Consider the following 26,158-nt stretch of genomic DNA (forward strand, 5'->3'; position numbering starts at 1 on the left):
CGACAACAAGACATACAAGTATATCGGTGCGGTGATACAGAAACAAGCTAACCGGTTCCTGATCCTATAATCCTATATTTTGGTAACTGGCACTTTGATCTTACATCTCTATAGTATACGTTACGGAACACACACACACAATACACACACGCGCGCCTACTGTATAGATTGGCCTACGACCTCCTCGCACCGCCCGCACAGCTCGTCCTCGCTGGGCGCCACGTACCTCCAGCAGCGGGGGCACTTGGCCTGCCGTGGCGGGAGCACCCAGGCCTTGCACTGCTGCCCGTCCAGCTCGAACCGCTGGCAGTACTTCCACCCCTCCTCCTCCTCCTCCTCCTCCTCTTCCCCCCCGACGGCGCCGTTGAGCTCCACCGAGGACACGACGAACATGGCGGGCAGCTCCGCCTCGTGGGCGCGCAGGATGCGCAGCGCCCGCCCCTCCTCGGGCACCTCCAGCACGACGTGGCACTGCAGGGACGAGCCGAGCACCTTGTCGGCACGGGCCGGCTCCGACGCCGCCTTGATGGCCGCGTGCGCGGCCATGAGCACCGGCACCGCCTCCCTCAGCTCGGCCGGGTCGCGGGTGAGCCGGGCCGGGTCGATCAGGGGCGCGCGGTAGAGCTGCCGCAGCGGGTGGAGCGCGTCCGGGTCGTCGTCCTTGAGCCACTGCGGCCGGTGCTCCCAGGCCTCCTCGACCAGCAGCGGGGCGACGGGGGCGAGCATGCGCAGGAAGCCGACGAAGATGGGCTCGAGCACGCCGCCGCCGTCGGCGCAGTAGAGGCGGTCCTTGAGCGCCTCGAGGTAGAAGGCCGACAGGTCGTTGGCGAGCCAGCGGTTGAGCGCGCCAAACGCCTTGTTGAACTCGTGCGCGTCGTAGTGCCGTCCCACCTCGTCCATGACGTCGCTCAGCTGTAGCAGCGCGATCTCGTCGACCGCCGTCAGGGGCGCCGTCCGGGCCGACCGGTGCATCGACCCCGTCAGCATCTTGATGGTCGTGCGGTACTTGAGCAGCGCCTGGTGGATCGTCTTGAGCACCGGCTCGCCCAGCACAATGTCGCGCGTGTAGTCGCTGCTGGCCACCCAGAGGCGGAGCGCGTCCGGGCCCAGCGCGTCCTTGACCGGGGCCGCGTTGCCCGACTTCTTCTTCTTGGGCTTGAGGGGCGGCAGGAGCGAGCCGTCCATGACCTGGTCGGCCGAGATGATGTTGCCCAGCGACTTGGACATCTTCTTGCCGTCCTTATCCAGCGTGAAGCCGTGTGTGACGAGTGTCTTGAAGGGCGATAGGCCGAGCGTGTCGGTCGTTGTCGACCCCGTGGTCCGCCCGCCGTCGTGGTCCGCGTCGGCGGCAGCAGCGGCTACTCTGGTGAGCAGGCTAGACTGGAACCAACCGCGGTGCTGGTCGGAGCCCTCCAGATACAGGTCGGCCTGCTTGTCGCCCATCATGGTCCAGCTGGTGCCGCTGTCGAACCAGACGTCCATCGTGTCTCGCCCGCGCGAGTACTGGCCCCTGCCGCGGAGCGCCTCGGGGATCCAGGCCGGGTCGTCGGGGGCGTCGGTCCACCACGCGTCCGTCCCCCGCTCCCGGATGACCGAGATGATGTGGTCGATGACCTTGTCGGTCATGACCGCGTTGCCGTCGGGCTCGTACAGGGCGGGTATCGGCACGCCCCAGGCCCGCTGCCTCGAGATGCACCACTCGCTGCGGCTCTTGACGAAGGCCTCGAGCCTGTTCTTCGCGTTCTCGGGAACGAAGCGCACCTTGCCGATGGCTGCCAGCGCGGCGTCCTTGATGGTACCCACGTCGGCGAACCACTGCGCCGTGGCCCGGATGATGATGGGCTGCTTGGTCCGCCAGTCGTAGGGGTACTTGTGACGATAGTCGTGGACGTCCAAGACGTCGTCCCCAAGGATCTCGAGCACGGCGCTGCTGCCACCGTCGAGAACCGAGATGCCCCGCAAGCGGTCCGGCCGGTCGGGGAACGCCTCGTCCGTGAACCGGCCGTCGCTGTCCACGGGGGCCGACACGGGGATGCCCCGAGGCAAGCAGGCCAGGTAGTCGTCGAAGCCATGCCCCGGCGCGCAGTGGACCAGCCCGCTTCCCGAGCCGTCCGTCACGAAATCGCCGTGCATGAACGGCTGCGGCTCTGCCGACCGGCCGCGGAGCACGTTGACGTACCGCAGCCGGGTGAGCTCACTGCCCTTAACCGTGGCGAGGACCTCGGGCGCCCCCGGCAGCACCCTGGCGACGCGCTCCAGGCAGGTCTCGGCGACCAGAAAAGCGTCCTGTCCGGCCCTCACGACGTGATAAGTCAGCTCGTCGTGTACCGCGATCGCGCGGTTCGCCGGCAGGGTCCAGGGCGTGGTGGTCCAGATGACGGCATACAGGCGCCCTTCCAACCGGTCCAGCCCCGGCAGCCCCTCGTGCCCGCCGACGACGGGGAAGCGCACGTAGGCGGCCTTGGACACGTGAGCCTCGTTGTACTCGAGCTCGGCCTCGGCCAGGGCGGTGCCGGACGAAGGCGACCAGTAGACGGGCTTGTAGCGGCGGTAGACGAGCCCGCGGCGGACCATCCTCTGGAACAGCCTCAGCTGGCGGACCTCGTAGGCCATGTCCATGGTGGTCCAGCGGGCATCCCAGTCGGCCATGACGCCGTACGTGCGAAAGGCCTTCATCTGTTCCGTCACCGTCTTAGCGGCGAGCTTGCGCGCGGCCTTGCGGATGGCGCCGGGGGACATGCTCTTTCCGGCGGCGACGTCGACGGCTTTGAGCTCGATGGGCAGTCCGTGGCAGTCCCAGCCGGGGACGTACGAGACGCGGCGGCCTAGAACACATATGGACACGGACGCGAATTAGCGAACGGAACGTCAATGGACTGGCCTATTCCCTTGTCGGTTTTCCTTCTCCATTTTCCCCTTCCTTCCTTTCTTTTCTCCTTTTCCCCCTTCCTAGGCTTCTGAGGCCGAGGGGCGGGGAGAGACGCACCCTGCTGGATCTTGACGCGCAGGATCATGTCCTTGAGGATCTTGTTCAGGGCATGCCCGGCGTGCAGACTGCCGTTGGCGTAGGGCGGGCCATCGTGCAGCACGAATTCGTCGTCGGCCGGGCGGTTTGCCGCCTGCCACTTGTACAATTCATCGGCGCATCGACGGATGTACTGGTCGCGGTTCTGCGGCAGCGGGCGCGGTCTGATTGGAACGGTGAGCAAGTCTGCGCGGTCCGAGTGGTCAAAGAATCGGGAGAGGTCCGGGAAACGGGGGAACGGGAAAACGGGGAAACATACGGGAACGTCGACTTGGGCAGTCGTAGCGTCGATGCCCAGCTCTTGGACATTGTCTCGGTCACGTCGCCGTCATAGCGGGCGCGTGTCGCGCAAAAAGTTCAAGGTCGGTTGCTCCGAGCACCGAGTCGCTGTCTGGGCAAAATCTGAAGCTCGGCGTTCGGTGGAGAGAGCTGCCGATGCAGTGATTTGACGGAGTGATGCCCGCAGCACAGCACTACCTTGCGGGCCCGCCTTGGCAGGGGCGGCTCCAATGAGCCCCGCGACCTTCAGTGCATTGTATGTATGTACGTATGTATGTACAGTACGGATACAGTACTCTCTACATAGTACACACTACCTATAGAGTTCGCTGCCAGGCAGAGCTGCAGAGAGCACGAACGCGGGCAAACTTGGTGACTTGTTGATATCTTTTCTTTGTTTTCTCATGCTTTCCGTACTCTTCAACCGGCTTATTATCTATTTAAACAGCACTTTCAGGATCAATGCTATAAACCCATGGTGCGGGTTGACCGTCGCGGTGCCGTACTATGTAAAAGTAAACAATAGCCTTGCGTCTACCCAGAACCCCGTCGTAGCCATACATGTATATAGTATATCCCGGAAGAGCCAAAAGTAGAAGCACTCTGGGTGGTCACGCCAAACGCCCATCAGTGATGCTCGGCTGCCTAGTCAAGACCGTACAATGCCCCCGAGAACATGGCACCGGCCGCCCCGAAGCTGCTCAGGCTCACCACCGGCTTCCGCCAGACCTGAACGGCTTCGCCAAACGGCGGCAGGCCGCGGTAGAAGAAGACGCCCGCGCCGACGGCGGTCAGACCCAGCCCGGCCCCGAGAAGCAGCAGCAGGTCGTTGCTCGGCGCCGGCTTCGCCCCCTTGCTCGCCAGGACCTCCCGCTTCTTCCTCGCCGTCCACCACCGGCTCCACCACTCCCCGACCAGCGGCACCTCCGCCATCACCGCCCTCACAAACCTCAGCGCAACAGCCGATGCCGATGCCGACGCCGACGCCGACGCCTGCGCCCCGCCATCCGCCCACGGCAGCAGCTTCCCCCCCTGCGGGGACACCCGAGCCCTGAAGTCCCGCACGAAGGTGCAGAGCCCCGGGTACCTCCCCTCCATGATCTCCCTCAACCACGGCCTCGGCACGTCCGGCAGCAGCATCAGCGCCAGATATCCAAAGGCAAGACACCGCACCTCGGCGGCCGCCTGGCGGCCGCCACCGCCGGCGGCCCAGTCCACCTCGGCCAAGACGTCCAGCACCTCGCGCGCCGCCTCCTCGAGGCGGATGCGCGACTTCTGCTCGGGCGTCAACACGGCCGCGACCCCCCCTCCTTTTCCACCACCACCTCCTCCTCCGGCCGCGCGGCCTGCCGTCGCGTGGGGGGGGACGACGACCCAGCCGTCGGCGGCGGCGCGGCGCTCCTCGGCGCGGGCGCGCTGGGCCGCCGCGTCGGCGTCCAGGCTCGACAGGCCGAGATGCGCCGCCCGCCGCGCCATGGCGGCCCGCACCGCCGGCGGCTCCGTCCAGGGCAGCGGCAGCGGCAGCACCGCGCTGTAGGCCGGCCGCGTCGCCGCCCCGTAGTTGGCCGACGACACGTACAGCGACAGGGCCAGCAGCGGCGCGGCGTGGGCGCTCAGGAAGGCCGCGTAGGCCGTGCCGTCGGCGGTCGCGCTAGCGGAGGTAGTAGTAGTGGTGGTGGTGGTGGTGGTGCTGCTGCTGCTGCTGTCTGTGGGCTGTGGTGCGGACTGGAAGGTCGGTGGGGGGTGTGCGTGAAGGTGTGCTGTTATGGACGAGAAGCCGCCGATCCAGGTAGAGGTTCGCAAGTCGTAGAGGGTGGGTAGGTGTTCTGTGGTCAAGCCAGGTCAGCTTTGCAAGGGTCCAAATCATGTATGTGCAGAACGGAGGGTTAGTTAATTTAAAAAAAGGGGGGGGGGTGGGGTGGTGGTGAAGGTGGTGGTACGCACGGGTTGGTACGGCCGACGGGCTGCTCTGGATAAGCTGGTAGTCGGCGGAGCCGAGGGACTGCGCAAGGTATGCGATGGCCGCGAGACATTCGGCATCGATGGACGGGAGCCCGAATGCCGGACCCCAGACGTGCAGTTGCACCGCCATAGCGCTCAATGGCCTGTCTGGTTCCTGCCCAGTGAGCCGTCGTCCGCTCGCAACGGGACGCAGAACAGGGCTTTGGCTCTTCTTCGTGGTTGCCTTCGTCGGAGCAGAGTGTCCCGGATTTGCACTTTGGCCGCGTCGATCGGTCGGTCGGACTCCGTGGACGTGTTTCCGGAAGACAGGCCTTAACACGTCTTCACGTGGCGATAAGATTGATGAGAGAAAGCAAATAACCAATGGAACTCCACTAACCGGGTCCCCTCGCTCAGGAAATTTTCCAGAAAGCTGCCGACAAAAACACTGCGCAGTGCCAAAATGAGATCGGTGGAGCCATCGCCAGAAGCTCTCCCGCTCGTCTTCCTTAGCCGCCATTGTGCACGCTCCCCCACTGCTGCTCCACTGACCCGTATTCCGTACTTAAAATTGTGTGTTATAGGCAGACATGCACCGTACAAAAAAAAACCATAATTCGAATTATATATTCTGACGAAAGAGACTTGGCCTCATCTCGGATCTTCGCATGATACTAGGAGTCTTGCTTCATTGATTAAATCCACCTGACACAGTTTTCCACAACCAGCAGAAGTGACATAGTAGGTAGTTAACCCTAGGGGTCCAAACCGGATGGAGATGCGGCCACTGAGCACCTTATTGCTCGTCCAAAAGGAGGCAGTCGTTCCTTGCAAGCCCCTGACGGGCCGCTTCGCATACACTTGTCGCTCCTAGACCTCCTCCGTACATTCCGAAGTGCGAACGGAGCGCGCGGTAAGGAACTGGACACTGCCAGGCCTGTATAGTGTGCCAAGGAAGGTAGGAATTTGGTGGGCCCTGTACATACATAGTTACTTACTCTGTAATCCGTACACTGGTGCAACTGCAAGCACCCACGCGGCTCGCTCTCTTCTCCCTCTCTCTCCCTCCCTCTCTCTCCCTCCCTCTCTCTCTCTCTCTTGCCGAGGGTTGAAGAGAAGGCGGCAAAGGCGGCAAACCGATCGCCTCTGCGCCGCGTTGGTCGATCGGACGGAGCGCCCGATTCTCCGTTTCACCTGGGTGGGACCACGTAGGCCAACCTTGCGCGGCCGCGGCCAGCGCTCAAATCACCTACACCTACACCTACACTACACTACCGCACCAGGTACCTCCATACCTAGGTGCTGTCGTATTAGCCACATCTAAGTAATCTACTATATTATTAGGGCTCCTAGGACATCACTAGCTATACCGTTTAACTAATAAACCCCCCTCCTCTCCCTTTCCCCGTTCGCTTGGGTAATGCGGCAAGCCAGGCATGTCCACCTCCGACACGAAATTCCTAACGACCGCCGATGATGTAACCGTGACGATGCCGAGGGCGCCTCGAGAGCGTTGCAGCGGGGCGGCCCCTCCTCGCTGCAACTTTCTCGCAATCCAAACCCGCCCCTCTAGTGCCCCCTCCCACGACATGACGTGCATGCCATCATCTGATGAGGGGAGGGGCCTCGAAAAAAGGCCAACCGAGGGTTTCAACCGCCGAGCAGCAATCTGATGAAACAACAGGTCACGCGGTCGCATTTTTTGGGGGGTCAAACGGCCAAAAAGGACAGCATTGAGATATCGCTGTTGCTATTATTATTGCGTATTGCCAACTAAATGTTACGGCGGGAAATGGTAATAATAAAGAGGAAAGAGCCCAAACCCCGTTCCGATCCGATCCCCGTTCCCAGTCTCCCAACCGTTCGCTCGTCATCCTTAGCCCCTCCTCCTTGCGGGGTATCGGCGACGTGGTATCATATGACGCCGGTAGCCAGAAAAAAAAATGCTCGTAGTTGTACAATTGAAACTGATCCCTTCTAATGATGCCCAGATGTGCCGAATCGTCGTAACACTTAATACCGATGTCGTTGCTCGAGGAGGAAAAAAAGGAAAGCCCGTTGATTAAAAGTTGGTATCCCCAGGTGGTAGTACAAGGGTTTGGAATGCGCTCGTATGCATCGCGCCGATAGGGTTGAAGACGAAAGTAGAAAGCCGAAACGCCCTGAGCCGGCTCTCGGGACGCATCCGCAACTGTCTTGGAGTGGGCTGGTCACCAGAAGATGGTTGCAGTCGCTGATGGTGGTGCCATGCTCAGCCAAGGCCTGTTTGCACGCGGTTGATCCCACCCCTTTGGGAGATCTTTTCTTGCTGGGCCGGCCAATCAAGGTGCGAAGCCAAGGTGCGCGGTGGTGGCAGATGAACGGCTAGGGTTCGAGGCTGAGAGGGGCAGCGCTGCTGCACCTAACAGTGGCAAGCCCGGATATGCGGCGCCGAGGCATGCAAAGGTACGATGGCGTGCAGCGACAAGACCGATGTTGCGTCCGAACCAATGCAGAAAGGCGCACACGAGCGGTAGCCTCGCGTGGTCATAGAGAGACAGGGTAGCGTGCGGCTCGCGGCGATCTCCCATGGAAAAGAGATGCACGAGGCCTGGTAGCCAAGCGATGGGTAACCATAACCATGCGACGACTAGGTACCCGAAAGGGGTCGCATCAGCTGGCGACACCCTTCCCCTTTAACTCCTCTTGGGGAGAGGAGGCAAGGGCCTGCTCGGCGGCGGGCCGGGGCAGGGCGGGAGTTGAGACGGTCTCTGAGCGGGAACCATGGTGAAGGTCGATTGGTCGGACGAAGAAGCCAGCTTGACGGTGTGAAGTGGTTTGGTGTGTGTGTGTGTGTGCGCGCAAGTTTGAGTGCAAAGGCTGAGCCCGATCGAGGGGTGGCGCTAGAGTTGTTGGTGCGAGGCGGGTTGTGGTGAGGTAAGTTTAGAGGCAGGTCAGTCGTAGGCGAGCCTTGTTCTCGTCCGTTTATGATACTAGTCTGAAGTGTTCCTTGGTGATCTCTTGGTCGATGATGGTCGAGAGAGGGTCAGACCGGGCAGGGTGAGAGGGCAGAGGCGGCCTTGTTATATAGGAAGCCGAGACTGTGAACATCCAATTTGGCTTCTTGGAAAGCCGAACTGAGAAATCGAGCGAGGACACAGACAGGGCTGCCCCATGGCCTGTGGGCCCACTCGATACCGTCCGTTCCTGGGGCCAGATGTTCTTGGTACGCAAAACGGAGCGGGGGTACTTTTTGCGGCCCAGAACCCCCACGTTTCGCTGCCTAAAAACTTGGCCAAGCAGAGGTCGTGCGGCCAGCCGTGCAAGTACCGTGACTCACTGTGGAGCCCCAAGTTGCGGTGACGCAAGGCCATGGCTTGGCTGCAGCCAAGTTCTCGATGACCACCAGAACGAAATGAAACGCTGCGCATCAGGGCCAGGTGGCTCCCTGACACCGTCAGCCCCTGGTCTGGGAGACACGACAGGTACCGTTGTACAAACATGCGCACATGTGCGCACCTCCAAGCCGATGACGCCTTCGAAATTTCGCTGAAAGAGCGGTCGACCCGACGGGGCTCCATCGCCCGCGGCGACCGACTGGATCTCCAGGCCCGCCCGACTAGCTGCGTCATGTTGACGACCTAGGAGCGACCGATTGACAAGCCCGTCCCGCGTACGTCGTCGGGCAGGGCATCTCTTCTACGAGGCATTTCGGGGCCCGGACGGGCAAGTCAAACGCTGGGGGGAGAGAAAAAAAAGACCGGGCGGCATTAGTTATTGGCACTGGCCTCGCGGCGCAAACGGATGCGCCCGTCGCGCCGAGCGCTGGACAGTTGACGGCGTCGTCCGCCGCGGGCAGACCCCAGGTTGCAGCGCCCAAAAGCGCCTTCCACCCCGTTTGCGCCGGCACAGCGCAGCTGAGGGCGATCGCAGACAATGCAAATTTAGCACTCCAGTGTGGAGCCTTCCGCCCGAGAGGGCTCGGGGACAGCAGCCTGTGAACCCCACAGGTAATTTCAACAAAAGCCGCGACTTTTCTCAGCGGTGGAAGATTGTGCGAGGAAAATTTTACGCCGGGGTTTCTAGGGGTGGATCATCAGTCGAACACAATGCATCAGGGACTAGGGATGCCCGAGATTTACCTCGGGGGTGCAGGGCAATCTTGAGTGATACTGGCGGTCTGCGCAAGTGTCTCGAGGATTCTCGAAGTCCCGGCAGCGCCCAGCGAAAACTGGTGTGTTGTCCTCATCTCTTGCTCGCTCGCTCAGCGGTGGCCTGTTTCGGGGAAACATTCGACCTCCCCGCCGAGACATGTCAGCCGGCCATTTCTGCGGCCGTTCACAGAAAAGACCACCTGAGACTCATTTACGCTACTTTCCCCCTTGTCCCGGGGGGCCCCCTCTCGTATCCCCCTTCTGGGCCCTCGCAACCTGCTACGTCCTCGAGCGTGGCTTGGATAGCGTGTCGTGCGGGAGCGTCGTCCGCATTCTTTCGGATTCTTTTGGCGTTTACGGAGTACCCCTGACGGGAAGATCAGCCCAAATTGTAATCGCATCAATTCCCCTTTTGCTCTCCCAGGGCCTTTCGCGGGGGAGGCCAATCACGGCAACCGGGGGGCTCCCGATCCACACGTAGTCCTGCTTTTTCGTGAATCGTCTCTTGCCAGGTCCGGGGTGCGCCAAGACCCGCGATTCCGGGGTGTCCTTCTGAACCAAAATGGATCTCTCTCTCCTTTTTCTCCCGGACTCGCCGACCGTTGCGATGCGCAACAGCGCGTCGCGTTAACGGAGACCCGGGCGTCTCGGAACGGCGAGTAAGGAGCATAATTACACTACGATAAGTGTAATTAAACTGTCAGACCGCGCATTTGTGTTCTTCCCCCCCTCCCCCCCGTCTTGTTTGACCTCCGAGAACCAGGCAACTTCAGCCAGAAGAAGCTGCAGCCGGCCTGCACAAGCGCAACCTCTCCGGCCTGGAAAGGGAGGTGGGAAGACTGGCTTGGCTCAGGAACAGGCGTGGGAAGCGTCTTCATGATTGGATATCCCAAGCCGCCCTCCTACCTAAAGCGGGTGAACATGCCTTGGGCACTGGGCTGAGCCCCACGCGTCAGGCACCGCAGGGCTATCCTCTTCCCCGCACTTCGGGGTCACCAGACGACAACCCGCGACAGACGCAATCATCAGCAGTGCCGCGAGTTGTCTTTGACCCTTTGGGTCGCAGAGCGCCGGCGTGGACTTTGATGTTGCCTTAACTATACTGCAGCTGCAGGCTCCATTCGCGGCGCATGACGCCCCCGGGACCGGAAACGCTTCCCTCATCTGGGAATCCCGCGCTGCGAACCCCGCTCGCCGCCCACGTTGTCGATCGGCTGCCCGACGCCTCCGAATGACTCACATATTGCGGTGCACTGCAGTGTTTCTGCGTTTCCTTGGACGCAGCCCGCACGCTGCGATGCGCTGGCAGGCCAACTTACCCAGCTGCCGGGGTGGAAGGACGGAGATCAGGGCAGGCTGATCGGATTGTAAGCAGGTATGCAACGAATGAACCCCCCCAACAAAGGTCCTTCCCGAGGGGCAGGGCAGGCTAAGAAAATGCGACGGGGAGCAAACCGTTTCTGAGATCACGAGTGCATGGGACTTGACAGTCATGGAAGCGGCGGCCGTGACGGTGACAACATCAACGACGGTGCCGGCAGCGCAAAACAAGACATCAACCTGAGAATCGAGCCTCGCGATTCTGTTCAAGCGCGCGTAACTGTACCGAATACCTCTCATGTATGGACGTGTAAGTGCATGCATGCATCGTAAGGTAATTAAGCGCCGCGGCCGCTGCAGCACGGTGTCGCCAAAAAAAAAAAAAAAAAAAAAAAAAAAAAAAAAAAAAAAAAAAAAAAAAAAAGCTCAGCAGCCGTACCATCAGCGCTTAACTAACAAGTAACCTGATAACTACTGCCGCGCGGCCACCCGCGAGCGCCGCGACGCTGCGGTGAGTGCAGCGGCTGAACAGCGACACCCCAATGTGTCGATCCCAAGCCGCGACACGCCGATATTTTTGGCACAAGCTGGTGTTTTATGTTACATAGACGACAGCGAGGCAACGCCGTCTCGCATGCCTGCGGCGAAGGGCGGGTGCTGGAGGTGGCACAGCGCACAGCCCAGGGACGGTTGTGTGTCAAGGTTGCATGCAGCAGACAGGGCCGACGACCGAACGTCGGACAAGGTGCCAACTGCGACTGACAAGGCAAAGCCTTTTGCCAGCATACATATCAGCGATGGTATACTACTATGTAAAGGCAAGGTACAACTTATGTACGCAAAGGTGTGGGCGGTGAGCTGCGTGGTCGGTATGACTCCGGAAGGACGGCCGGAACTCGCTGAAAACGGACAACCAAAAAACGGTCGGAGCGAACGGCCGTGCGGCGAGGACCAGACCCGGCAGCTTGGAACCATCGGACCCGCCCAGAAAGCCGCACCCGTTTGCCGTCTGCCGTCATCATGCTCCCTCGCCCGGAAGAAAGCCCTTGCATGAGGTGTGGATGTGGGTGTGTAAGCGGCCAAATGGGGCACAGGGTATCACCATCCCAGGGATATCCCTTGGTTGGTTGCTCAAAAATTCCGAAGCGGTGAGCCGTTAACTGATATTCTACTTTCAAATTTGCTCTGCAGCTCTGCCAGCACAGCATCATGGTCCTCCGCTGGCGTTTATGGTGGTGGTGCTGGTGCTGATGCTTGTGCTGAAGCTAGTGCTGGTGCTAGTGGTGGTGTACATACCACAGTAGTAGTCGCGTCAGGAAAAAGGGATCATATGACCTGAATCCGAGAATTGCCCACGGTTCACTTTAGGCTAGGGCTTGGCTTGGGGACCCCATCCCCAAACTCATCAGTGGTGCAATCGTACCACCGTTTATCCGGAGCGGCCACTGCACAATTTGGTTGGCTCGTCGCCCTGGCAGGCCAATCCTGGCTTATCGAGGCTTCTAGAAGCTCGAGAAGCCCATGGATGATGGACCCTCATTCATGTAGTTAAAAGAGTGGCTTTCCTCGTATAACTACTAGTTACTCCGTAGTGATTTTCTTTCAAACCTCTGACAGGCCCCGGGATGTCGCGAGTAGCCGCCCCATGCTGGTGAGAGTGACTGGCTGGGGGCGAGCACGACGCCATTGCTAAGGTTTGCGTGGGCCAAGCCAAAATATCTCCGAACTGCCGATGGAAGGCAGCATGTGTCACCCCCAACCAAACAGCCAACTGATAGCAGAAGACGTGACAGGTCGCATCCATCCCAACCGAGCCGGATACGTTGTTGGCCTTGTCCCGTTCCGGTCGAAGAGGTGATTCGATAACCACGCTGCCGGGCTCCGAAGCCAACCGATCTGCACACGATTGCCAGCCTGGCGGGCTCTCTCTGGGTCGCCTAAACTTCGTGACACCCAACACGTTCCAGGCCTGTTTGCGTGAAACTTGCTCCTGCAGTCAGCGGGCACAGCCTGGCGGTGCAACTCGAGGCTGAAGGTCACCACACCAATAGCTGATTGCCCGCTTCCGCTCTCCTGGTTTCTGGCCCTTGGTTTGTTCGCCCGGCGTGGGCGAAAACAGCCTAGGCTCGCCCCGGCAGTTCGGTTCTGAAACTCTGCCCAAGGTCGACCCATCGGGAACGCACACTTTCGAGCAGTTCCTACACACGCTACACTCCACAAGTTGTAACAATAGCTCCTTGAAAGTGCCCTGAGAAGGAAAGAAAAAAAGAAAGAAAAATCTGTACAGTACATAGTGCACTCCATACTTCATAGTGTAGTTCAACCCAACAAATGAGGGGTGGACCTCGGCCTACCATCGGGGCTATACGACAGCACAGAAAGTCATGGAAACGACAGAAAGAGAAACTTTGTGAATCGCAAATTCGCCAACACAACCGTGGCTGTCATGCGACGATCTTCCCGGTCCTTCAGCTCCAAGGGCTGTCGCACCTTCTCGGGATCTGCTGACGGGGCCTACGAGTACAATACCGCATCTTGGCCAATGGCAGACCCCGATCGCCCTGATGAGCAACCCTGAAACATCAGAGCAGAGAGTGCGAACAACCGAGGTCGCGGTCCCCACGCACAGCTGAGATGAGCGAGCGACCGCATCCCTGCACCACGTGGAATCGGCTGCACACTGACGCTGCATATGCACAACAGCGCCCCCGCCCCCCGATGACCCGTTTTCGGACGAACAGGCCCTGCCCATCGCGCTGCCGAGGAATGTCGAAAAAAAAAAATTCGGGTCTTCTTGGCTTTGGAAGAACAGGGAGACAGGGGGGAACAGCGGAGGTTCGGGACCATGCGGGAACTCGGCGCCACGCGGCGATGCCGCCCCGAGCAGGAGCGGCGAGACGAAAACCCCAAATTGACTAACGCCAGTACACTACGGAGTAACTTAGTGTACGGATTAGTTAGTCAACAAACCATTCTCTGCCAAGCATTTTTCCATTAAGTTCCCCCCGCCCGGTTGGGGAGAGAAGGAAGGCGGGCGGCAGCGGGGCGTGACGAGATGGCGTTCTGCAAGAGGCTTGTGCAGGAAAGAAATTGGGTTAGGGGGACCCATAAAAGCGCTTCTTTTTTTTTTCTTGTTTTCTTTTTCTTTTTTTTTCTTTTTTCCTTTTTTTTTTGCGTGGTACCGTAAAGAGTGTCTACTCAGTACATACTCGGTACATATTAACCCATACAATTCCGCTGGTCGTACCGTTGTCTACTACGTATGATGGGTAAGTTTGACCCCCTGTCTGGGTATCAACAGGGGGCCTGACAGGCAGGCGCAGGCAGGAAAAACTGGTGGTAGAGGCACAAGAGGTTTTTCCGAGAGAGCCCTGGTCGGTACCTGGGCAGGGGGTGAAACTTTGGCTCCCTACCACAGTAGTGTATTGCGTAGTGTATCCATGTCCGCTCCGCTGCCTTTTTCGGGTAGCCGCAGCGAGGCCATGTCGCATTTCATGCGACCCACCAATCTCTCGACATCAAAAGTCAGGCGATGCACGGGCTCAGCGATCCCCAGCGACACCGGACGTTTGGCTCCGTCTTTGTTGTGTAAACCTCGCCCCCGGGGAAGGGCTCGTGTCCGGTGGCCTGTCGATAAGCTTGCCGTGGTGACGATAAAGGGCCAAAAAGGAAGCTGGATCATGTTCCGGGGGGAAGGCACCGCCATTGAGGGGGGAGGGATGTCGTGGATTGCGTATGCGCCGTCGTAACCCTCCATCATTCAGCAGACGCCGATGTTTCGAGAGAATTGCGATTGACCATGCGTGGGGGCCAACTGGCCCCGAAGGGCGGGAAGTCCTGTGCCGTCTTTGTTCCGTAGTCCGTCCGCTAGTGTTGATAGCGGAGCTATCATTGCACACGTGAGGCGACTGGTTCGATCATGTTGGTTGACATGCGCATCAGCCACAGCTGGGCCCATCCGACGGTGCACGACCGGCCTCGACCACACCTCCCTAGTTGCGCGGCTGGCCGGTTCGGCCGCATTGGCATTGCTCAGCGGGAGTACCTGATGTATGTGCATACTGTGCCTGGCAGTAGCGCCCGCTTCGTTTCGCCGTTTTGGTGGTATCAGCACATCCCTCTGGGAACTATCGAAAACCGGCTCTTGCGCCGGCGCGTTTCTCCTTCGTCTGTACACACAGACGGCTGATGTGCTCGCGCCATGACGGCCTAGGCAAAGGTCCCGGGCGTGATCACCAAAACCAAGCATCGCCAGGGTGAGGCTCGAGCTGCGGATGGGCGATTCCCGGATTCAACCCTGAAAGACCGGTTCCTCAGCCGGGAAGCACCGGGGCATCCTTGGAAACTGTCCGTGTTGGGGGTACACAGCAGGTTGCAGATCTCTAGCCGCTCTCTCAATGTGGGCGGCGACTTGATTTCCGGTGTACGTACGGAACACTCGCAGTAGGATCGTCATTGGCCTGCCATCCTGTGCCTTGAGCTGCGGTTAGGCCAGAAGAACAGCAGCGTGACGCAGAGTGTATGTCTCGCTCTTTCACCACCACCGGCTAATGTGTCTCATCGGTTTCAGTGAACCCGAAGGGCACTTCTCGGCTCTCTCGCATCTCGCGCGCCTGGCTGGTTTTCGCGGGCAAACAACTGAAACAGGTTTGCGGGGTAGACCTGCGCTCTTCCCTGTTTTGACGACATCGAAGCTTTCGTCGATCAAGGCCATTTTCCTTTTGGGCGTAAACAAGAAGCCAAGGGACCGGATGGTGATGATCCCCGGCCGATACCATTGCATGTTCATGAACACAGCGGTTCAATGTGCGCTGTACTCGGCGACCCCCTAGCATAGCTGCACCTGATAGCCGCTCGCTCACAAAGTGTCCGTATCCTCCTCAGCGGCCGCATCGGGGGCCTGGGTCGACGCGATCCAGTTCTCCATCATGGCCTGGCCCCCAGGTCGGCTAGGTAGGGCCCTGTTGCCGGACGAGACGGCCGAGGTGCCGCCCTTGGCCGCGCCGTTGCCACGCCTCTTGACAACTAGGCACAGCACGCGGCCGTAGATGGCAAAGCCTTCGTACGAGATGTCCATGGCCAACTTCTTCTTATCGTCCCGTTCTGCCGTGTCGCCACCCAGGGCGGCCGCCTTCTCCTTGCGGCGCTTGGGTGGCCGTCGGTCAGCGGCCGAGTCATCGTCTTCGTCGTAGGCGCTCTCTTCGCTTTCCCTGTTGCCCTCAGGCAGCTCGTCGGCTGAGTAGTCCGAGTCGCCCACCACCACCATCTCCCCGTCGCTCGCATCGCTCCCTTCGCGGGTGCCTTCCCCGGCCCCGCCGCGGCGTCGTCGTCGCTTGGGTCTCCGGGTGGTGACCTCCACGTCCGCGGCTGCCTCATTTGCCAGCGGGATGTCCGCCAGGTCAATGGCGTCCTGATCGTCCTCCTCCTGGCGGAGGTTGGGGACAGCAGCAGCGCCCTGCGGGAGCTGGTCCTCCACGTCGATGGGCACATCGCGGGATGCGCTCATCAGCTTGGACGAGTTGGAGGTGAGCCTGGTCTGGATCTTATCACGGAACAGCTTCCTCTTGTACAGCAGCGAGTGCCGCGTGTCGGTCTCGGTGAGAAAGATGGATACCTCAAAGTCATCTGACATTTTTTTTCTTTGGTCAGCACGTTGACGTTGCGGGCGCGGAAAAATTATACTTGAAAGCACGATCGATGCCGTAACCTACCTTGGACGACCACGTCCTTGATACTCCGTTTCTTGTTCTTCTTCCTGCTCCGCTCGCGCTCCTGTTCCTCGCGCAGCTTGGGCAGAACTAGCGGCCGCACGCTCTCAATGACCTTGGGGAGGACAGGATCCCGCGGGTTGAGCAGCCAAGACTGAGCCAGTGCGGGATTGTCCAGGTAGATGCGGCATTCCAAGACTGAGTACTTGGTGATTCTGAGGTATCGTCTTATTGGGGCCATGCTGGCAGGCTGTATTTATATATATACCGAGCGCTGAATGAGGTCGCCCGTTCTTGCGGAAAGATGGAAGAACGGGCGTGTAAATTTGGTGGGGCTGCCGGGTGAGCGCCATCCGACTATAGGCAGGCAATCAGGCATCACACACCGACGTGACGTCGCGGGGGCGATCAATCCGCTTGGGAAATGAAAGAGGCAGGGACAAAACACCTGCGCTTGCAACGAGGACTCCCATGGAGTATAACCAAAAAATAAAAAAATAAAAATAAAAATAAAAATATTGGGACCCTACAAGGAGGTACACCTCTATGCCTTGGCTGTTACGGAGCCGGGACGGGGACTGACCGTGCAGCCCAAGACCCGAGAGCGGGATGGGATTGTGTTGGATGTAAACAAATCAACCATGGTTTGTTTTAACATGTTACAGTCCATTCACAACATTGAATCGTCTATATCTGCCGGACCTCTTTGCCCGCCATCTCAGGCCTCTCCACCTCCCACTCATCCCTCAGCACCGCAAACATCAAGTCGCACACCAGCAGGCTGAGACCCAGATTCCACACCAGGGTGACGGCGTAGAAGAAGTTGGCATTCCCGCTGCCGGCGTAGATCCACAGGTGATAAAAGGCCGGGCCGAGGCACGTCGCGTACAGGATGACGGCGACGCTGAGGAATGTGTACCGCATCAGCGGGAACACGTGCCGGTACAGCGGCACGAGGGCGAAGAACAGGGCCGTGTCGCTGATGCTCGGGTACGGCTTGAAGATGGACAGGATGCCGAGCAGGAGCGTGAGCACGACCAGCGGCTGGCGGCGGATGCGCACCGTCAGGCCGCCCACGTAGCTCGACAGGTGCAGCCAGAAGACGGCGAGGAAGAAGGAGCGGAACGAGTCGAACATCTCGATGAAGAAATACCACCACAGGCCGACGTTGGGCGTCAGGTCCGAGAGCGTCAGCTGCACGCCGTAGGTCGACCGCAGGAACTCCCAGGAGCCCGTGGCGAGGTACGACATCTGAAACAGGATCGCGAGGATTCCGGCAACGGTGGCGGCGCAGATGGCGGCGAAGGCGAGGGCGGATTTGGTGGCCCGCTCGGGGCGCTGTCGGTCGTAGCCGAGGAGGATCAGCGGCGGGAGCAGCAGCAGCGGGTACATGGAGAGGTAGCTGGCGAAGGCCAGGGCGGCCATGGCGCCGAGGGGGGCGCCGGACACGGCTCTGGCGATGGCGTGGAGGATGGCGCAGGTCGTGAAGACGCTGGTCGACCGTCCGAGGCAGGTTGCTACGGTGAACGGATTAAAGAGAAAGCTGGAAACCGGGAATCAGAAACGCCCATGAGGTATATAAAGGCCCGGGTTCGGTTGGATGCATCGAACGACTGATACCTACACGGCAGCGATCACGAAGCCGCTCCAGCGCTTTGCCCGGCGCGGTGAGGTGAACAGGGCAGAGGACCCCGCCTCACCCGAGTCGGCAATCCTCCATAGCGCGCGGGCGCTCAGCAAGTCCACCGCGGTGTAGAGCAGGTAGGTGAAGATGGGGAAGTTCGCGTAGCTCGGGAGTAGCGAGAAGAGCGGGAGGAGCAGGGGCGCCTGGTGGTAGACGCCGCCGTCATAAGGGGAGACGTTGTGGTTGTAGAGAAAGAGGCCCTCCTGCACTACAGGCCGTCAGCACGTGGATCGAGCAGCGTTTGTTTCAATTCCGGGAGGGCAGGGAGAGCAGGCAGCCTACGGCGCTTGAAGCTCGTGACGGGAGTCGAGATCTCGACGCGGCCCGTCAGCAGGTCCGGGAGCGCGGGCAGCAAGGTAAAAATGGCGAGCCGCAGGGCGGCAGCGCCCGCATACAGGGCTGCCGTTTGTCCCGGGGTTGCCTTGGCGCCGTCCATCGCTCCGTGCGCCATGGCCGGGACATGGGAAGGAGTGGAAGATGCGGGTGCCGGATGCGAGATGGGCCTGCGAACAGAGCAGCTGATGAGCCCCGTACCGCGTTATGTCTGGTTGGCGAATCAGTGGATCCGGCGTCTGTAATCCGTACTAGTTATTAGGCAACTTAACTTGCTAGGCGGTCTTGGCAGGGACGCCGCCTGTCTTATCGGGCGGGGGCGGTGAGGACCGGCATGAAAAAGTACAGGATCCAGAAAAAAAAAATATCCCCCCAAGTCGCCTCGCCCCGCTGGCCGCTCTGTCCCGGTCTCCGGTCTCGAACTCCTCCGCAGGTTCTGCAGAGGGTAGATCCAATCCCTCTACTCTACCTCGGCAATTTACTCGACGCACCAAATTGGTACACCATGGGCAAGCTCAAGAAGAAGGGCAAGGCCGGCCAGGCCAAAAACTACATGACGCGCACGCAGGCGGTCAAGAAGCTGCAGCTCAGCCTGCCCGACTTCCGCAAACTGTGCATCTGGAAGGGCATCTACCCGCGCGAGCCCTCGAACCGCAAGAAGGTGTCCAAGTCGGCCACCGCCTCCACCACTTTCTACTACACCAAGGACATCCAGTACCTGCTCCACGAGCCGCTGCTGCAAAAGTTCCGCGAGCAAAAAGTCCTCGAGAAGAAGATCTCGCGCGCCCTCGGCCGCGGCGACGTAAGTGACGCTGCCCGCCTGGAGCGCAATGCCGCCCGCCCCGAGAAGACGGGCAAGCCGCGCTACACGCTCAACCACATCATCCGTGAGCGCTACCCGACCTTCGTCGACGCCCTGCGCGACCTGGACGACTGCCTGTCGATGCTCTTCCTGTTCGCCAACCTGCCGTCGACCACCGCCGTGCCCGCCAAGATGATCTCGCGCTGCGAGCGGCTCTGCCTCGAGTTCGAGCACTACCTTATCGCCTCGCACAGCCTCCGCAAGTCATTCCTGTCCATCAAGGGGATATACTACCAGGCCACCATCCAGGGCGAGGACATCCTCTGGCTGGTACCCTACAAGTTCAACCAGCGGGTCGTGGGCGACATCGACTTCCGCATCATGGGCACCTTTGTCGAGTTCTACATGACCCTCCTCGGCTTCGTCAACTACCGGCTGTACACGTCGATCGGCCTGAAGTACCCGCCAAAGTTTGACCAGCTCAAGGACGACCAGGGCGCCGAGCTCGGCGCCTTCGCCCTCGAGGGCGCCAACATTGCGACCAAGGACGAGACCAAGGCCATCACGAACGGCGAATCGGAGCACGGGCCCGACCCCAAGGTCCAGGCGGAGGTGGATAAGATCGTGCGGCAGCTGCGGCACGAGTCGGACGAGATGGCGGCCGCTGAGGGCGCTGCCGAGGGCGCTGCCGAGGGTGAGGGCGAGGGCGAGGGCGAGGGCGACGACAAGCCCAGCGACGCCATCGACAAGTTCGAGCCCGTCGCGCCCGGCGGCGATGTGCTGCCGCAACCGTCGTACAGCAGCAGCGACCCGTCCCGGCTGTTCTCCAAGTTCACATTCTTCCTGTCGCGCGAGACGCCGCGGCAGCCGCTCGAGTTCATCCTGCGCGCGTTCGGCTGCAAGAGGATAGGCTGGGACGCCGTCCTCGGCGAGGGCGCCTTCACCCACGACGAGTCGGACCCGTCCATCACGCACCAGATCGTCGACCGGCCGGTGGTCCGGGCCGTCGCGAGCGAGGGAGGCGATGGCGAGGACAACCAGACGTCGCAAAAGGTCGGGCCAAACCAGCGGTACCCCGGCCGCGTGTACGTGCAGCCGCAGTGGGTGTGGGACAGCATCAACGACGAGGAGCTCAAGAGCCCCGAGCTGTACGCGCCCGGCGCATCGCTCCCGCCCCATCTCAGCCCCTTTGTCAAGCCGACCCAGGGGCAGTACGACCCCACCCGCCCGCTGGAGGAGCAGCAGACGGAAGGCGAGGCCATCGACGCCGAGCTGGAGGACGCCAACGAGGAGGGCGACGGGTCTGACGCCGAGAACGACATGGACGTTGCGTCGGATGGGGAGGAGGAGGAAGAAGACGAAGAAGAGGAGGAGGAGGATGAGGATCAGGAGAAAAAGCAAGACGGCGACTTTGGCGGTTTCTCCGAGGGCGAGGAGGAAGAGGCGTCCGAGGACGAGGAGGAGGAGGAGGCGACACTGCAGAGACAGCGCGAGCTCGAGGCCGAGATCTCGGGCAAGGCGGTGCAGGGCGGCAAGAAGGTGGACCCCAAGACCAAGGCGAAGCTGGAGGCCAAGAAGGCGCTGGAGCGGAAGAAGAAGCAGGAGGCCGAGGAGCTCGAGCGGGCCAAGGGCATGCTGAGCAAGAAGAAGCGCAAGCTGTTTGAGCAGATGCAGTACAGCAACAACAAGAAGAGCGCCAAGGACATGAAGCTGCGGCAAAAGCGGAGGAAACTGGAGAAGGAGAAGAAGGCGGCGGCCTCGGCGGCGGCCTAGTGTAGTTCCTGTTAGACCAGAAGGATAGTGATACCATTGAGTGCATCTGTTATTCGTTTATAGCGCTGTGCAATCTCCTCGGTAAAATGAGGTTGAACACTGCCCATTGATACTATGCCTGGTCTTGCACACACACTCCGTGTTGTTCTCTGTTAACCAAAAACATTCCGCTTAGAATCCGTACTTGTTGGTCAACATCATCATGGTGGTATCGTTCGGTTTGTTCAAGAGTTTGGGGGGCTGAATGCCAACAGGGGTTAGGGTTAAGCATGTTCTTTTATCCTCGAGTCCTCTTTCCCCAACATCCTAGTTCTTCAGCGACACCAACATGTAACTTTTTTTTTTTTTTGTTTCCAACATTTCGGCGATGTTGATCTGAGGGCCATCCCGTCCCACGGTTAATGAACGAGAGGAAAGAAGTCCCATTTCGAATTTTCCCCTTTGAAATTGATTGATAGATTATCCGGTTCCTCCTCAGACCATCATCGTATCTTCTGTTTCATGACGTTCTCTCAGAAATCATCGCCACAGCTTTAAAACATGTCACAACCCGTTCAGCCAAAACACCGCCACGGCTCTGCGGAACCAGAAATATCCCACCAGTACTGGGACCGGGACGGGGCCCCGGATGACGGCGACGGCGACGGCGATGCCTTGTCCCACACGTCGCTCGATTCCGACGAGCTGCACGAGACCCGCCCGAACCGCTGGCGGGGACACCCGTCGACCTGGAAGACCTGGACGGAAAGTGACCGGCGCACGTGGGCTGCGCTGGAGAACGCGCGGCGGGGGGACTTGAGTGCGCACCTCTTCAACGCGTTTGCGTTGCGGAGGGGGTTCAGAGTCGGGCCGGAGGTCGAGGTGCCAGAGGTACGTTTTGTCCCGCCTCTCCCCTCGGTGGCCCGCCAGAATTGGTGTGCCGACTTGTCTGCTCTGCTGGCCCTTGGTGTGTTGGGCCGAGCTAACTGCGGAATTTTTGTTTTCTTGTCCTCCCTCAGGACGGAGATGCGGCTGGTGACCGGGGCGCCGGGTGGGACATTGGAAAATACTGGACAGCATGGCCGATGAAGGCGAACGAGGTGCCTGACGGCGGGCTGCTGCCGAGGACGGCGGAGCTGAACGAGCCATTCACGTACAGGCGGGAACAGAGACGGCCGTTTGCGGGGTGCAACCTGGAAGACGAGATCTCGGCCACGATTCTGCGCCATGCCAAGGAGAGGTTCCGAGCGAGGGGGTTGCAGGCCCAACCAGCCAGCGCCGAACAGGTGGTGCAGTCCATCGAGAAGACCGATACTACCGCTACAGAGGGAGAGACGGACGCATCCGGGGTGGGGGATACGACGGGAAACGACGAGCGGACAGACAAGGCGGCGCGTAGGACGGCCCGGCGAGCACGGAGGGCAGCGTCACCTACCTTTACCCCCGTCATCTCGGCCGACGACGAGCGGTCCTACAGGCTGCTTCGCCCATTGACGAGGCAGATCATGTCGAAGCTCGATGACACCCTGATGATCCTACATAACCAGCGCATGGCGGGCCTCGGCAACATATCCGACTCCTCCGTCTGCGGCGGGGACGTGGACAATGATAAGGACGAGACGGACGCCGAGGCCGTGCCGGAGAGGCGGCCGCGGGCGCGCTCAAAGTCTCCCTCAGCGCCCGCGCCCAGGTCCCGCGGAGGGCGGCCTAGGAAAGTGCACGTCCCGCTGGAAGGGGAGACGGAGCAGGAGATGTTGATCAGGGTGGCAAGGCAAAGCAGGAGGAAGCTCCCCACCTTCTCTTCGGGGCCGGAGTCTGAAGGAGAAGGGATTCGCAAACGGGGCCGCAGCAGGAGCCTCGGCAGCGCCCGGCGCTCCACGTCGGCGAGCTCGAGGGCCAGCTCTCGCCGCTCCAGCGTCTCGTCGGAGGCAAACCGGGAGAAACTGCTCTCCAGATGGGGCCTGCGCGACTGGCGAGACGTGCTGGGCGCTGCCGCCCTTGCCGGTTTCTCGCCGACCGTCATCGCCCGCGCCGCCCAGCGGTGCTCGACGCTGTTTAGGGAGGAAATGGCGATGCACACGCTGCATGAACGGTCTGCTGCATCGGAAAATGCCGGGATGGAGACGGCGGTATACGTGCCCGGGCTTGCCCTCGTCTCTTCTGGGGACGAGGACGAGTCCGGGGAAGAGCTGGCCCAGCTTCGGACGGTCAGCCGCCAGTCGAGCGTCAGGGGCCCGTCGTCGTCGCCCGAGCCAGCCCGGCCCCGCAGCAGGTCGGGCACGCCGGCGTCCCTGGTGTGTCCGCACCCGCAGTGCCCCAGAGCCGTGGAGCCGTTCCCCAAGAAGTCCAACCTGCAACGGCACCTCAAGACGGTCCACGGTAATCGGGAGCCCGACCTCACCACCGAGCCTGAGCAAACCGAGGCAGAGGCGTCGCCGCCGCCGAGACATCGCCGCAGCCGGTCGGGCACGCCCGGGGCCTCCCACCTCTGCCCTTACCCCCACTGCCCCCGAGCGGTCGGAGGGTTCACCAAGCGGACGAACCTCACGCGGCACCTGCAGGCGGTGCACGGCAAGCGGGGGATCCCGCTCACGGAGGACGAGGAGGACAGCGCGGACGAGATGGACGGCGGCGTCCACGTGGACAGGTTCCTCCGGCCGATCAAGATAAGGAAGGGGTGGCGGGGAGACGACATACAGCAGCGGTCATCCAGGGCGGGGAAGAAGGCTAGGGCAGGGTCAGAGGAGCTGGACTCGTTTCTGTAAAGGTAACTAGCTAAGGTAGCCAGCTAGGTGCCGTGTGCTACTACGCGTCAGAAGCTGCAATCATTTTCCTTATCTTCGTCTATTTTTTTTTTTTTTTTTTTTTTTTTTTTTTTTTTTTTTTTTTTTTTTTTTTTTTTTTTTTTTTTTTTTTTCATCACTCGTTCATTCATTCGGCCATTTTTACATCAATCCTACTCGGCTAACGTCCAAAAGATGCCTTCGTTCATTCCTTCACACTGACACCTCAACATTTTTATGAGAGGAGAGAGCATCACAACAACAATAATAACAACAACAACCAAAAAAAAAAAAAAAAAAAAAAAAAAAAAAAAAAAAAAAGAGAGAGAGAGAGAGAGAAAGAGAGAGAGAGAGAGAGAGAGAGAGAATAACCAATTACTTGGCCGCCGCCTTCTCGGCAAACTGCCTGTCCACCTCGTCCGCAAAGTCTCCGAGCGTCTGGAACAGCCACTCGAAGCCGAGCTTCCCCTCGGCCTTGAGCTTCTCGTAGTCGCCGCCGGTGCCGTACCCCTCGGGCTTGTCCCCGCCGCGGGCGATCCACACGCTCCTCAGGCCGACCTGCTTGGCGGGGACGTGGTCGGCCGTCAGGCTCCGGGCGACGTGCAGCAGGCCGCCGCGGTCCTTGTCGACGCCGAGGTCGGGCCGGACGTGCTCGAGCAGGTAGCGGAAGTTGTCGAGGCTCGGCTTGTAGCTGCCGATAGCCTCGGCCGTGTAGACGGCGTCGAAGCGGGCGCCGGCCAGGGGCCCCGCCCGCGCGCGGGCAATGTTGGCCTCGTCGACGTTGCTCAGCACGACGAGCTTGTAGTGGCGCCCCAGCCGGCGGAGGGCGTCGACCGTGTCGCCAAAGGCCGGCCACCGGCCCGGCCCGTCGCCGATCCGCCGCGCCGCCGCCTCGTCTTCCAACCCGTCGATGGCCACCCCTTCCTCCCGGGCGAGCCGGCGGAACGACTCGGTCAGGTTGGCGTCGTAGGCCAGCTTGGGCTGCGTCGCCCAGAGGTGCTCCGAGTGGTCGTTGAACCGCTGCACCGCCAGCGAGGGGTCGCTGCGGAACGGATGGGAGGAGGGGAGGGCGTCGATGAGCGGCTGCAGGTCGGCCGCCAGACCGGACTCCCAGTCGATCAGGGTGCCGTAGCAGTCAAAGGAGAGGGCGCTGAACCCGGTGAGGTCCGGATGGGCCGACATGGTGGATGGGGATGGGTTGGGTGGTGGTGGTGGGGAAGGTTAAGTGAAATGGTGTGACGGCCGTAATGGTGCCGTTGGTGATGATGGCGATGATCAAGGATGGATGGGCTTGAGAGTAATGTTGATGAGAATAAAGACGAAATTGATGATAACCGTGATGGAGGATGATAATGATGATAATGATGCTGATGATGGTGGATGGGATGGAGGTTAGATACCTAATTAGAGCCCTAGGCTCTCTGCTTGAGAAATATATACACGAGGTTAAACGTGACGACGCCTTTGAGGATACAAGAGCAATAGTTCGAGGTACAACCTGTATCTCACAAACGACCCGGACATACCCCGCCAGTGCAGTTGCTCGTTCGGTGCTGCCTCTTACGGCATAGCATCGGGATCCATCGGCTGTCTTCCGGGCTCCGCTGCCCGCTGCCCGCTGTCCGCTCCTGCCTCACGCCGGGGACTAGCCTAATCCGCATCGGCGAGCCAGGCCGAACAAATCATCGGCGACGTGGACCGCCGAAGGAACAGAGCCAAGGCGATTTCCGCCGTTCGCAACAGTAACCAAACAAAAAAAAAAAAAAAAAAAAAAAAAAAAATTACTTGCATTCCATACTTTACGTCAAAGAGATCGAACCCACTTTTGCAAAGGGCGTGCAACCTAAAAAATCCATGCAATTGCTTCGACAGTAATTACCTAACGTTGACATGCGAACCCTCAAGCCAAAAACGATTTGTCTACGGATTATAAATTTGTCGTTGCGGGGAGCTCTCCGAGTCCTCCAGCGACGCCCTTCTCGAGACAGCGCACGGCACTAGCGAAAAGAAGCCCTCCACCGATTTGTGAAACTCCACAATCAGATCCAGGCAAGGTGGCCGAGCGGTCCAAGGCGCCACGTTAAGGTCCACCCTTAATCATCTTCTCTCTCTTGAGAATCCGTGGTCTCGAAAGGGGCGTGAGTTCGAATCTCACCCTTGTCAGCGCATCTGCCCTACCCTAGGGGCTTCTACTTTTGCTCTTTTTGCGTTCTTCTTAGAGTTGAGTTTTCGATATTGTATCATCTCATTATCTTTCTTTTTTTTCAATTGGTCCTTACTGCTGGTGGCATATGCACTTCTTTAAAAAGGGGTTCGGCTGTGCTTGGCCGTGCCGCAAGTGGCAATCTGTTTATCGCCCACTTCGCCTATGTTGATTCAGCGTCTTTATGTCCTGTAG

At 60.0% G+C, this 26,158-nt stretch overlaps 7 protein-coding genes and 1 non-coding gene across 8 annotated transcripts; 3 read left to right on the plus strand and 5 right to left on the minus strand.

The window, feature by feature from the left end:
• Window positions 1-156: 156 nt before the first annotated feature.
• P884DRAFT_332739 (tRNA synthetases class I-domain-containing protein) lies at window positions 157-3,384 on the minus strand (the record flags this gene model as incomplete). Its single annotated transcript, XM_069445807.1, has 3 exons — window positions 3,285-3,384; window positions 2,987-3,189; window positions 157-2,825 (listed from the first exon to the last, which is right to left on the minus strand). The coding sequence occupies exons 1-3, from the start codon at window positions 3,332-3,334 to the stop codon at window positions 157-159; spliced, it is 2,922 nt and encodes a 973-aa protein (XP_069293704.1). The 5' UTR covers window positions 3,335-3,384.
• A 321-nt stretch (window positions 3,385-3,705) lies between these two features.
• On the minus strand, window positions 3,706-5,625 carry P884DRAFT_232207 (Tom37 C-terminal domain-containing protein). Its single transcript, XM_069439846.1, has 2 exons — window positions 5,249-5,625; window positions 3,706-5,130 (listed from the first exon to the last, which is right to left on the minus strand). The coding sequence occupies exons 1-2, from the start codon at window positions 5,394-5,396 to the stop codon at window positions 3,950-3,952; spliced, it is 1,329 nt and encodes a 442-aa protein (XP_069293705.1). The 5' UTR covers window positions 5,397-5,625; the 3' UTR covers window positions 3,706-3,949.
• Window positions 5,626-15,556: 9,931 nt separating this feature from the next.
• P884DRAFT_211568 (uncharacterized protein) lies at window positions 15,557-16,647 on the minus strand (the record flags this gene model as incomplete). Its single annotated transcript, XM_069439099.1, has 2 exons — window positions 15,557-16,323; window positions 16,410-16,647. The coding sequence occupies 2 exons, from the start codon at window positions 16,645-16,647 to the stop codon at window positions 15,557-15,559; spliced, it is 1,005 nt and encodes a 334-aa protein (XP_069293706.1).
• A 446-nt stretch (window positions 16,648-17,093) lies between these two features.
• Window positions 17,094-18,526, minus strand: P884DRAFT_211700 (GPI transamidase subunit PIG-U; the record flags this gene model as incomplete). The annotated part of the gene is made up of 3 exons (XM_069439108.1): window positions 17,094-17,949; window positions 18,031-18,298; window positions 18,373-18,526. 3 exons carry the CDS (start codon window positions 18,524-18,526, stop codon window positions 17,094-17,096), a joined length of 1,278 nt encoding a protein of 425 aa, XP_069293707.1.
• Window positions 18,527-19,146: 620 nt separating this feature from the next.
• Window positions 19,147-21,066, plus strand: P884DRAFT_264872 (Pescadillo N-terminus-domain-containing protein). Its single transcript, XM_069441891.1, has one exon. The coding sequence runs from the start codon at window positions 19,367-19,369 to the stop codon at window positions 20,996-20,998; it is 1,632 nt and encodes a 543-aa protein (XP_069293708.1). The 5' UTR covers window positions 19,147-19,366; the 3' UTR covers window positions 20,999-21,066.
• Window positions 21,067-21,401: 335 nt separating this feature from the next.
• P884DRAFT_90839 (RNA polymerase I-specific transcription initiation factor-domain-containing protein) lies at window positions 21,402-23,811 on the plus strand. The gene is made up of 2 exons (XM_069446164.1): window positions 21,402-21,868; window positions 21,997-23,811. The coding sequence occupies exons 1-2, from the start codon at window positions 21,539-21,541 to the stop codon at window positions 23,740-23,742; spliced, it is 2,076 nt and encodes a 691-aa protein (XP_069293709.1). The 5' UTR covers window positions 21,402-21,538; the 3' UTR covers window positions 23,743-23,811.
• A 324-nt stretch (window positions 23,812-24,135) lies between these two features.
• On the minus strand, window positions 24,136-25,237 carry P884DRAFT_251744 (HAD-like domain-containing protein; the record flags this gene model as incomplete). Its single annotated transcript, XM_069440704.1, has 1 exon — window positions 24,136-25,237. The coding sequence occupies exon 1, from the start codon at window positions 24,940-24,942 to the stop codon at window positions 24,136-24,138; it is 807 nt and encodes a 268-aa protein (XP_069293710.1). The 5' UTR covers window positions 24,943-25,237.
• Window positions 25,238-25,808: 571 nt separating this feature from the next.
• P884DRAFT_t174 lies at window positions 25,809-25,923 on the plus strand. Its single transcript has one exon. It is a non-coding gene; the product is annotated as a tRNA-Leu (tRNA).
• Window positions 25,924-26,158: the final 235 nt, after the last annotated feature.

This window comes from Thermothelomyces heterothallicus (genome assembly GCF_042370625.1).
Source record: "Thermothelomyces heterothallicus CBS 202.75 unplaced genomic scaffold P884_scaffold_37, whole genome shotgun sequence".
Lineage (NCBI taxonomy): Eukaryota > Fungi > Ascomycota > Sordariomycetes > Sordariales > Chaetomiaceae > Thermothelomyces > Thermothelomyces heterothallicus.